Source organism: Belonocnema kinseyi, chromosome 6, assembly GCF_010883055.1.
Source record: "Belonocnema kinseyi isolate 2016_QV_RU_SX_M_011 chromosome 6, B_treatae_v1, whole genome shotgun sequence".
Taxonomy (NCBI): Eukaryota; Metazoa; Arthropoda; class Insecta; order Hymenoptera; family Cynipidae; genus Belonocnema; species Belonocnema kinseyi.
The window spans coordinates 5,961,044-5,972,159 of record NC_046662.1 but is presented as its reverse complement, the minus strand read 5'-3'; the positions used below and the strand labels follow the sequence as shown (position 1 = coordinate 5,972,159).

Sequence of the window (11,116 nt, the reverse complement as noted above, 5' to 3'; positions counted from 1 at the left end):
TGACGTTTACTTCTCAGTTCACATGTCTCACTTCATTATTAATTAAACACTTTTATTATTTTTAATTACTATATAACATAACCTATATTGTTTTGACACTTGCATCCGTTTGAAGTTTCGAACGCAACCATGGAAACTATTATAAACTTGATCCGAAGATGCACGGACTTGACCGAATGGCCAATCCGAATGAAACTTTGAAGGCGTGAAATATGAAAATACTCCTGTATAATGGCTTCTCCTCTGCTATTGTGCAACTCGGGTAGCATTCAACGCGCCATGTATGTAAGCCCCAGCGTGTTCACCCTGTATGTAACTATATTATTGAAGAGTTTGAAAAAAGAAGTCAAGGAAAAAAGATGAGGAAAAAAGAGGAAAGAAGTTTTATGAAAGGACTGGGTGTGACAATCGTAGGAGAAATAAAAAGTGTTATCGGAGGGCACAAAAAAAGAAGTGAGTAAAGGATGGGTTAGGTGTTGATAAGATGTGAAATGTAAAGGAAAGCGTGAAGTGAGGAAGGAGCTAAGAAAATTAATTAAGATAAAAGTAGTGAAGAATAAAGAAGAAAAAAGGATTATACTAAGATGCGTAATAAAAAAGAGGATGAAAATAGACGGTTTGAAGAAAACGCAGAAAAGGTAAGACGGAAGAAGAGGTTCGAAAGCTCGTCAGTATAAAGAGAAAAAAAGAGGCAAAAAGGAGGATATTGAGATGGTGTAACGAAATAAATATTTTATATATTTGTCAGGAGTGGTAGAAAAGAAAGTTAGTAAAGCAGGTTAGGAAAGAGTGAAAAGAGGAAAAGGAAAGATAAGAGAAAGAAAGCTAGAATATTGGGTTAATGAAAGAGTTAAAAGGAATAAAGAGAAAATAGACAAAATTATAGCGAAAAGAGGGATAAGAGAGGGTTTATTCAAGTATCAGAAGTTTTAAGAGAGACAAAGAACAGGGTGGAGGTAGAAGAGGAATAAGAGAGAATTCTGTTTGGTGGGAGGAGTAATTTTTTCTATTAATTGTTGAATAATTATTAATGCAATGTATAAATGTTTTAAATCAAGAAACGATTACTTGTAGGCATTTGGTGCAAATTGTTTTATGGGACTAGGACACATTCTAAAAAATGCTCCCGTAATAGCAGTTGCTACAACTTTGGAATATTCATGGATAAGTGATGCAGTGCGAAATCCAGATTCAACTGCTTTTGCACCGAACGTGTTATTGGATTCAGATATTTCTACTTTTTGGGACCGATTAAAAAATACAATCGTGACCGAACTAAGTAAATTTAGATTTTATATTTATACCAAAGAAGCACAAACAAAGGCAATGAGAAAATACTTGAGACCGAATATGCCAAATATTAGAGAAGTTGAGAGAAGTGTCGCTTTGACATTGGTTAATTCTTTTCATAGTATATTTGGTATAAGAATCAGATCACCAGGTTTTATCGACATAGCAGGAATTCACATTGAAGATAACGATGATAAATTATCTCTGGTATGTATTTCAAGAATTTAAAAACTAATTTTAATTGACAGATGTGAAAATATCTGATTTAGCCCGAAGCATAATTCCCTGGGATGTTTTCTATCACGAAATCAATATAGTCCAGTTAAATTAGCATTTATACTGGAACAAAATATTTACAGACTTTTTTTTCCTAATAATGTGCAGCTGAATCATTTTATGAAATACTGAAACCCTGATTTAATTTTTAAGGCATAAAAAAAACTTTTGAAATGATACCTATTTCGAACCGTTTGCAACCAATAGCTTATGAGATATTCATTTGTTAATTGAGGTAGCCTGTTTTCTAATTTGACTGTACCATAAATAGTGCAATAAGACTTTTTATATTATGGGCAATACAAATTCGAATTTGGTTAATTAAATATTTATTTAGTTAATTATCATTTGTTTCTATGATTAAATAAGGATCTTCAAAAATGGATGGACGAAAGTAAGGATGGAGTTGTTTATTTTACTCTGGGATCAATGGTAATAATCGAAACACTTTCAAAAGAAACACTGCTTGCTATTTACGCATCTTTTTCAAAAATAGCACCTATTCGAGTGCTACTGAAAGTTGTAGATGCAAAAAAACTACCCCCGAATCTACCAAAGAATGTGAGAACTTCTAAATGGATTCCTCAAATTCCAGTTTTAAGTAAGATGAGATCATTTGTTTGTGTGCTTAATTTATAAAAACTAGTCAAAGTATTTCCTTTCACCCGCTACGTCCCCTTTCACACCTCCTGCCCGACCCCCTCTCATACTTTCCCATACCTAATTCCACTAACATTAAATTCCCTCCCCTACTTTCCTCTCCTCCTCCCCACTTTCCATCTCCCTCTCGCTATTTTTATAAAAAATTTTCAAATTCAATTTTTCTTGATAGATTTCCAAACTGGGAGGTCAAAAAGTATTCAAAAATGATTTTTTCTGGAATTCAAATTGAAAAATTATTGGGTGGGGAGGTTTTTTTTCTAATTTCGGAATAATGTGTAGAACGAAACGAACTGGCGTAATCAGGTTTTCTGTAACTGAAATATTAAAACAAATGGCTTAATCAATTAAAAAATTGAATATCTATTCATCAAAAACCATCCTCCCTCTCCATCGGTCCTAACAAAATTTTTTTAACAAACGTAAATTTAAAAAAATTATTGTTTATAACAATTTGTTTCCTCAAAATGTAAACAATTTCTCACTTATTTGAAAAGCATTTTATTGTTTGAAAAACTCTGCTTCTACTATTTTGCTATTTTTGGAATTCGAATTTTAGAAAAAATGTTTTTGCTTACTGTCGACTTTCCACTTTAGGAAATTTTTTTAAAATTTCAAAAATGTTTTTTTCTGGAATTCAAATTGAATAAATGTTGTGTGGAAAGGTTTTTTTTCTAATTTTGGAATAATGTGTAGAACGAAACAAATTGGCTTAAGCAGGTTTTCTGTAATAGAAATATCAAAACAAATGGCCTAAACAATTAAAAAATTCAATCACTTTTCATAAAAAATCATCCTTCCTCTCCATCGGTCCTAAAAAATTTTTTTTAACAAACGTAAATCTAAAAAAATTATTGTTTATAAGAATTTGTTTCCTCAAAATGTAAACAATTTCTCAATTATTTGAAAAGCATTTTATTGTTTGAAAAAATCTGCTTCTACCACTTTGCTATTTTTGGAATTCGAATTTTAGAAAAAATGTTTTTGCTTACTGTCGACAGTTTTCACTTTTTCGGCTGATTTGCCTGTATCAATATTTTTACTTTGTAGGACACAATAACACGCGATTATTCATCATGCACGGGGGCCTCATGGGAATTGAGGAAGCAATTTATTATGGTGTCCCACTAATTGGAATGCCGATATATGGTGATCAATTTTCCAATGTGCGTATTGTTGTTAAAAAAAATATGGCTGTTCGAATGGATTACAGGAAGATAACAGAACAAACTTTAGACAAGGCATTAAAAACGGTTCTCACTAATCCTTTATTCAGGTAATATTCTGTAAAAAAAAACAAATTGTGTTTTTCCCTTCTGATTCCTACCTTACCGACTTCGTTGCTGTTCGACGACACAAGTGGTTCATGTCCATGTAAAGTTTCTATCGCTTTCTGAATTTTCTCAAAAATTTTCGATGACGTCATGAAAATGTAATACCTGCTTTCAATGATAAACAATATAAATAAATATAACGCTAAATTTGTTTCTCACAATTAGGCATTATAATTTCATGACGTCAGGTGTGCCTCTCGAGAGTATTCTAGAAATTTAGCAAGGACATGAACCACTTAAGGCTCGAGTTAAGGTGTCGATTGGTCGCGAAGTGGGTAACGTAGGAATTTGTATCCAGAAGTCCCCCTACCTATCTACCAGGGATTTTTATTAATTTTTAAATTAATTATTAAATTAATTGCAGAGAGTCGGCAAAATATGAATCTCGACTTTTTCGAGATCGTCCGATGACTGCAACAGAGACAACCAATTTCTGGGTCGAGTATGTGATCAGGAATGGACCAGAAGTTTTTAAATCACCTGCTATTGATATGTATTGGTGGCAGATTGCACTTCTGGACGTATATATTTTTATATTATTATGCTTTGTTCTAATAATTTATTTAACTATATTTATTGTAAAGTATGCATTTTCTCTATTTTTTAGAACTTTAGGAGATCGTCAACTTAAGAATAAAAAGAAACAATGACTTGGATATTGATCATTGTTTACTTTGAACTGAATATATTCTTATATTTCTAATATCATTTTTATTTAGTTCTTAGTTACTTTTATTCATTTTTATAAAGAGTTATTAATTTAACAGATAAGATAAAGTTATTGTTCTGAAGGGTCTCCATCTCGGAATTTTGTTTTTTCCTTTTTGTTTATTTATAATATTTTCACTTAAAGTATTAAAAGTGATATGTTTCAAAAGATAAATTTGTCACTCTTTAAGAACTGCTTAATTTAACTTTCAATAATCTTAAATTAATGCATCAAAACTAAAAAATTAATTTGTTTATTGATCAATTTATTTGTGACAAACAAATTTAATCAACGAATTAAAAAATTGTGTTATTTACGTTATTTTTTTTCTTTCTCAAAATTGCTTTGTCTTAATGTAAGCATATCATTGAATTACAAAAAGTTCAAAGAGAATTAACAATAATCATTGTTATAAACAACGCTTGTTGACAATTTTTTAAATTTCTGTTTTCCCAGACTACTTTTTTCTTTTAGTTACTGAAATGTTTAGAATATTAAAAAAATTATATATGCTGATCACAAACATGTTGAAAAAGTGAACAAAAACCATTTTTATAAACAATTTTTGTAATGATATATTGAAATTTAAGGTTCTTTCCGATTTGTGTTTCCTATTAATCAACTGAATTGTCACACACATTCGTAAAATAAAATATGGCTTCATACTTCCTAAAATATAACAATTAAAAGTGAAATAAATAATTGAGATAAAAAAGTGCAAGATTTTGGAAAATTCACGTAGAAATTTTTCTTTATATAAAAAAGCGCTCATTATAGTTTCTAATTATAAAATGTTTAAGAACTTCTTATTGTTGACAAAAACAATGAAAAGTATGTATAAATTTATTTGATAAAACTAGAATTAGTCAGCTCTATTGTATGGTAAAATAATTCGAGTTTATCAAATATTTTTAATAATAATATATTTTATGCAAAACTTTTTGAAATTCGCTTAGCTTATTTCATTTATTTGAAAAAATTTGAATTATTATCTTCTCTGGATAATAATTGGACATGCAAACAAGACAAAATTTTAAATTTATTTATAAAAATTAGAATTCTTAAATATTGAGACATTGAAAGCGTGATTGTTTGGTTGAATATTATTCTTATTTATTTAATTTTTTGTCCAAAATTAATCTGGTTTAGATGAAAACTTGACTATTTTGTGGTAAATTCAACGGTTTTTAGAAAATTAGTTCTTTCTTGGCTTAAGAATATAATTATGTAGTTGAAAAATTATTTTGTTTTTGTAAGAAATAAGAATATTTTTTATATTTGTTTTTTTTGTTATTGAAAATTAATTTCTTTTAACTGAAAATTTAACCATTCCATTTTTGGTTAAAAATTGATATTTTTTAGTTGAAAACTCGATTGTTTGGAAGAGATATGACTATCTGGTGAAAATTCAACTTTTTAAATAAATATTTGCCTAAATTTTTTTAAATTTGCATTTTCAGATTGAAAACATAACGGTTTTTAGAAAATTCATCTTTGTGACTTGAAAATTGAATTATTTGGTTAAAAATTAAATCATATTTTTGAAAATTCATTTTCGAATTCATTTTTCTAGTAAAAATTTAAATATCCCATTTCAGCTAAAAACTGATCTTTTTTTAGTAGAACACTGGACGATCTAGAGAAAAGTTCAACTGCTTTTAGAATATTTATATTTTTTGACTTGAAAATTCAACTATTTATTTGAAGATTCGTATATTTGGTTAAAAATTAAACTATTTTTTAAAAGTTTGTTTTGCTTTGTTGAAAATTAATTCTTTGTAAAAACTTGACTTCCATTATTGTTTAAAAATTAACCTTTTTGTGTAAACTGGACTATTTTATTGAAATTATCATTTTGGTTGAATAAGGAACTGTTTTCTTTAAAGCAAATTTTTTTTTATAATTTGTATTTTCAAGTTGGGAATTCAACTTTTTTTTTAGAAAATCCTTCTTTTTGACTTGAAAATTCAACTATTTAGTTAAAGATTCATATATTTGGTTTAAGCTTTTAACTATTTTTTATTGAAAAATCATTTTGTTCTCTGAAAATTTAACTATTCAATTTTCGTTACAAATTTGTTTTTTTTTTTAGTCAAAAACTCGACTATTTGTTTAAAATTCAACTTTTCGGTTAAATATGTACGTATTTTTTTTTTAAATAATTTTTTCTGTTGAAAATGTGTGATTTTGTGGTTGAAAATTCAACTGCTTTTTGAATATTCATCTTTTTGTCTTGAAAATTCAACATTTGGTTGAAAGATTTGTCTATACGATTAACAAATAAACTATTTTTTTAATGTTTGTTTGGCTTCGTGGAAAATTATTATTTTTTTATTACAAGTTTAACTATCCCACTTTTTATTCAAAATCAATATTTTTTTGTAAACTCGACTTTTTGATTGCAAATACGACTATTTGTTCGAAATTCAATATTTGGTTGAAAAAACGATTTTTTTTTGAAAATTTGTATTTTCGAGTTGGAAATCCCACCCCCCTTTCTTTTTAGAAAATCTTCATTTCTGGCTTGAAATTCAGCTATTGGGTTAAATATTCATCTATTTGATTTAAACTTTAAACAATTTTTTTAAAATTGGAAAACATTTTTTTCACTGAAAATTTAACTATTGCATTTTTGTTAAGAAATTTGTATTATTTAGTTGAAAACTCGACTACTTGGTAGAAATTCGACTTTTTTTTTAAATATGTAATTATTTCCTTAAAAATGAAGTTTTTTCTTGAAAATTTGTATTTTCGGGTTGAAAATTCAATTGTTTCTTTTTTTTTATAGAAAATCCATTTCTTTGGATTGAAATTTAAACTATATGGTTAAAGATTCATTTGTTTAGTTAAAAATGAAACAATTTTCTTTAAAATATTTTTTTAATAACTTTTTTTGAACTAAAAATTTAACTATTCAATTTTTTAAATTGAAAATTTGTCTTTCTTAGTAAAAAATGTATGTATTTTGTTAAAAGTTCGTCCTTTTTCGGTGAAGTGTTCAATTCTAGAAAATTATTTCTGTTTAAAATTAGATGTTCAATTTTCAAAAGTTTTTAAATGTTGAAATCTAACTAAATTCAAATGTTGCAAATACAGGAAAATTGGGAACGGAATTATCTATTTTTAACTGCGCTTAAAGTGCAATTTATTGAAATTTTCATCTGTTAAACAGGCAAGAAAATTGATAATTAAATTTTCAACTTTTTAAAAAATATATGTTTAAAAGTAGATTTTTTCGAGAACGGATCGTTACTGGCAAATAATGTTTTGGCAAATTAGGTCATTATATGGATTTTAATACTCTTCAATTTTCAGCAGAATTAGAATTGCTAAAAATTGATAACTTTCGAAAATTGAATTATTAACTTTTGAAATTGTAACTATTGAAAAGGAAACATTGTACCTGTTGAAATAAAATGATAAATTAATTTGTAATTTCTATGATCATTTTTTACAGTTCCAGTTATACTAAATTCAATTTTCGAAAATGGAAGAAAATTTATGATTAAATTTTCAATTTTCTTTAAATATTAAACAGTTTATAGAAGCTGTTAAAAATTAAAGTATTTAAAATGAATTAAAAGTAAAGTGTCTGTTATGAGAATTTCTGAAATGTATTGCAGATAATATAATGACTTGGGTTAAAGTTTAAAAATAGAATGATAAGATTTAGGAAATCAGTTCGCGACGGAGTCGATTGAAGAATAGGACTCTTCAGTTCATTAGCTTCTATAAATTAAATAAATTTTCAAATAGTGTGCATAATTGTTATAAAAAATGAAGTTTACTGGACATATAGTGACTCTACTATTTGTATTTAGTGTCATTATTACTGCAAATGGATACCAAATTCTTGGGATTTTTCCTTTGAATTCAAAAAGTCACAACAACATGTTCGAAGTTTTGATGAAAAGTTTGGCGAAAGAGGGACATGAAGTGGACGTAATTTCTCATTTTGAGCTCAAAAATCCACCAAAGAATTATAAAACCATTATCAATTTGAATGGCACGACACCTGCTCTCGTTAATAATGTGACATTTGAAAATGCCTCCAACATGGGAATTGATCCAATTCCTCATATCGTTGATCAATATGGTAACGAACTTTGTGAATTAATGGCTCTTGAAGAGATGCAAAAATTTATCAAGAATCCTCCACATTATGACGCTGTGATTACCGAGGTATTTTAAATTGGTTGTAAATTAATTTCTATAAGGTAAAATAACATTCGGTTACAAATTTTTTACTGATTTTTATATCCTCATATTGTGTTAGTCTTTTTGTTAACCTTTTTTTAACGAAAATTCATCCCCGGGACACTAAAATCACTCAATTTTAATTTTAACGTTTAAATTTGAATACTAGGATTACACCCAACTCTCGGATTCTGTCCACCCGGTCTCGGATTGAAAGCACTAGCAGTTTAGTGAAAAGGCGCAGTGCGCGGGTACTCACATACGCAGATTGCGCAATATTAAGCATTCTAATTATATAATGTTTAGACAGATCTCGCCGTTTACTTTGGATCTCCCCGATTTGTGGACAAATCCTGAAACTGGACTGAAACCGAGAGTTCGGTATAGTTGGTATTACCAGATAAGATAAAAGGGTTAACAACATTATTTAAAAAATTATGATCTCAAAGAATATTTATTTGAAGTATAAATTATTATAAGTAGGTACCCAAAATAGTTTCAGGTAAGAGTTACTGTGGTGTGAAATTTCTGACAATTGTAATATTTTTTCGATCATGTATAACGAGAATGTAAAAATGAAATGTTTATATTTTTAGTTAAAAGGGTTAATTTTGACCACGAAAAACACAGGAAATTCGACCAGTTAATTTCTACAATAGTAGATTTAATGGTTCCACGATCATTCATTCTGATAAAAAGAGTTATTTCGGGTTCCAATCGTGTTTATTAAAAATACAATAGTTACATTTTCAGTTTAAAAAATAATCTTTTGCAAGAAACAAGTTTTCTACCAGGTAGTTAGTCAAAAATAAAAAGTTTAATTTTTAACAAAATAGTTGAATCCAGAGCCAAAAAGATCCGTTTAAAAAACGAAGATTAATTCTATACAAAAAAGACGATTTTAAAAAAATTTTGATTTTCTACCAACTTTTTAACATTGTAGATATATCCTTGAAGTTTCAACCAAATAGTTACATTTTTAACTAAATAGTTGAATTTTCAACTAGCAAAGATAAGTTCACAAATGAAAATGAAAAATTTTGAATCAAAAATAAAATATTTACATTTTAAGTAAGAAACAAATTTTTTACTAAGTAGTAAATTTGTCAAATAAATAGTTCAATTTTAAACAAAATAGTTCAATTGAAAGCCAAAAAGATTAATTTTCAAAAAAGCAGATTAAATTTCGCCCAATAAGACCAATTTTTAACGAAAAAGTTGATTTTCCAGCAACATCTTAATTTTCACAATATTATTATTATTATTATTATTATTATTATTATTATTATTAAACCATTAAGTCATTTACTCTACTGACACTCTTTTTATTAACTATTTGCCACCATACTTTCCTGTCCTGGCATACTTCTCTAGCTTCTTTTATGTCCATGCATTTTTTCATGCAGGCTTTCGTGTTTCTGTGACCATTCTTAACCATCTTAACCGATTTCTTTCCTATTTGTCTACTAGCGTCTCTTCTGCTCCACCGTATAGTACAGTCGGTACAAATATAGAATTATGTATTGCCATTTTAGCTTTATTTGATATTTTTTTAGTTCTGATAAGGGGACCTGCTCTACCAATAACCTTCTTACCTTCATTTATTCGTCTATCTAATTCCTCATCTATCTTCCCGTCCCTAGTAAATAAGCTACCAAGGTATACGAACATATCAACTTGTTCAATTCTCTCATCTTTTAATAAAACATTGCATAGTGTTTTCTCACTCTTTCCTTCGAACAAGAAGTCAACATTCACTTTTATCTCCCTTTCTTTTGTATATTGGTACGATAATCGCTTTTTTCCAATCGTCTGGGACGTCTCCCATCTCGAAACATAAATTTATCAATTCGCACAGTCTATGTGGTATGCACGCACCACCGTGTTTAATCATTTCAGCGTTAATACCGTCTACCCCGGCAGCCTTACCGTTTTTCAATGTCTGATTATATCCCTAACCTCAGTGAAGCAGACTTTCTCAATTGAGTTTTCCATCGCATCGTGTTCAACATCGCAGTTGTGGTGTCCTATAGCTTCTTCTCCGAATTGTCTCCCGAAATAGTCTCTGAAAGCCTCTAGTATTTCGTCTACATCATATACCATTTCCCGCCTACCATTTCTCATGTTGACAAATTCTGTACTTTTGTTTCCTTTCATTTTTTTTTAAAGTAGTTTCCTGCTTCTTTTGAAGTTGTTTTGTATTTTCATCTCTTCTTCTGCTCTAATTGTATCTGTACTTTCCTTAAATAATTGTTCGAGTATCCTGCTTTCGCGTCTACAATCATTTCTACGTCTATTTATTTCCTCATTGCTAAGACCTGCGATGTTCAAAGTTCTCTTGTACGCTTCTCTCTTTGCTTTTTGGACAGCCTGAATTTCATCATTCCACCACGCATCACCAGACATTCTTCCTACAACTGCGGTACCACACACTTCGATCGTACATCTAACAAGGATATCCCGTAACATTGTCCAGGCGCCCTCTATACCTTTGTTTTTTATACGGTCCTCCCATGTTTCCCTATCTATGCTTTCGATTATCTTAGTGTGGAAATCTATTAGCACATCCGGTTTCTGTAGGTTCTCAATTTTGATTCGCGTTTGTTTTGCTTTCTTCGTTCTCTTTTCTCTCCATCACCGACCTAAGTTA

General features: G+C 28.8%; 3 protein-coding genes across 4 annotated transcripts in view; 2 read left to right on the top strand and 1 right to left on the bottom strand.

The window, feature by feature from the left end:
* Window positions 1-4,219, top strand: part of LOC117174333 (UDP-glucuronosyltransferase 2C1-like) — a 9,000-nt gene extending 4,781 nt beyond the window's left edge. The window contains exons 2-5 of the mRNA XM_033363357.1: window positions 1,075-1,497; window positions 1,936-2,167; window positions 3,277-3,502; window positions 3,925-4,219. Coding sequence (XP_033219248.1) covers window positions 1,075-1,497; window positions 1,936-2,167; window positions 3,277-3,502; window positions 3,925-4,210 — 1,167 coding nt within the window. The 3' untranslated portion in view covers window positions 4,211-4,219. The remainder of the gene's footprint in view (window positions 1-1,074; window positions 1,498-1,935; window positions 2,168-3,276; window positions 3,503-3,924) is intronic.
* The window catches only part of LOC117174334 (calcitonin gene-related peptide type 1 receptor-like), a 748,751-nt gene that overhangs the window by 124,981 nt on the left and 612,654 nt on the right, over window positions 1-11,116 (bottom strand). The window lies entirely within an intron of this gene.
* Window positions 7,937-11,116, top strand: part of LOC117174332 (UDP-glucuronosyltransferase 2B31-like) — a 20,457-nt gene continuing 17,277 nt past the window's right edge. Inside the window, exon 1 of the mRNA XM_033363356.1 lies at window positions 7,937-8,451. Coding sequence (XP_033219247.1) covers window positions 8,047-8,451 — 405 coding nt within the window. The 5' untranslated portion in view covers window positions 7,937-8,046. The remainder of the gene's footprint in view (window positions 8,452-11,116) is intronic.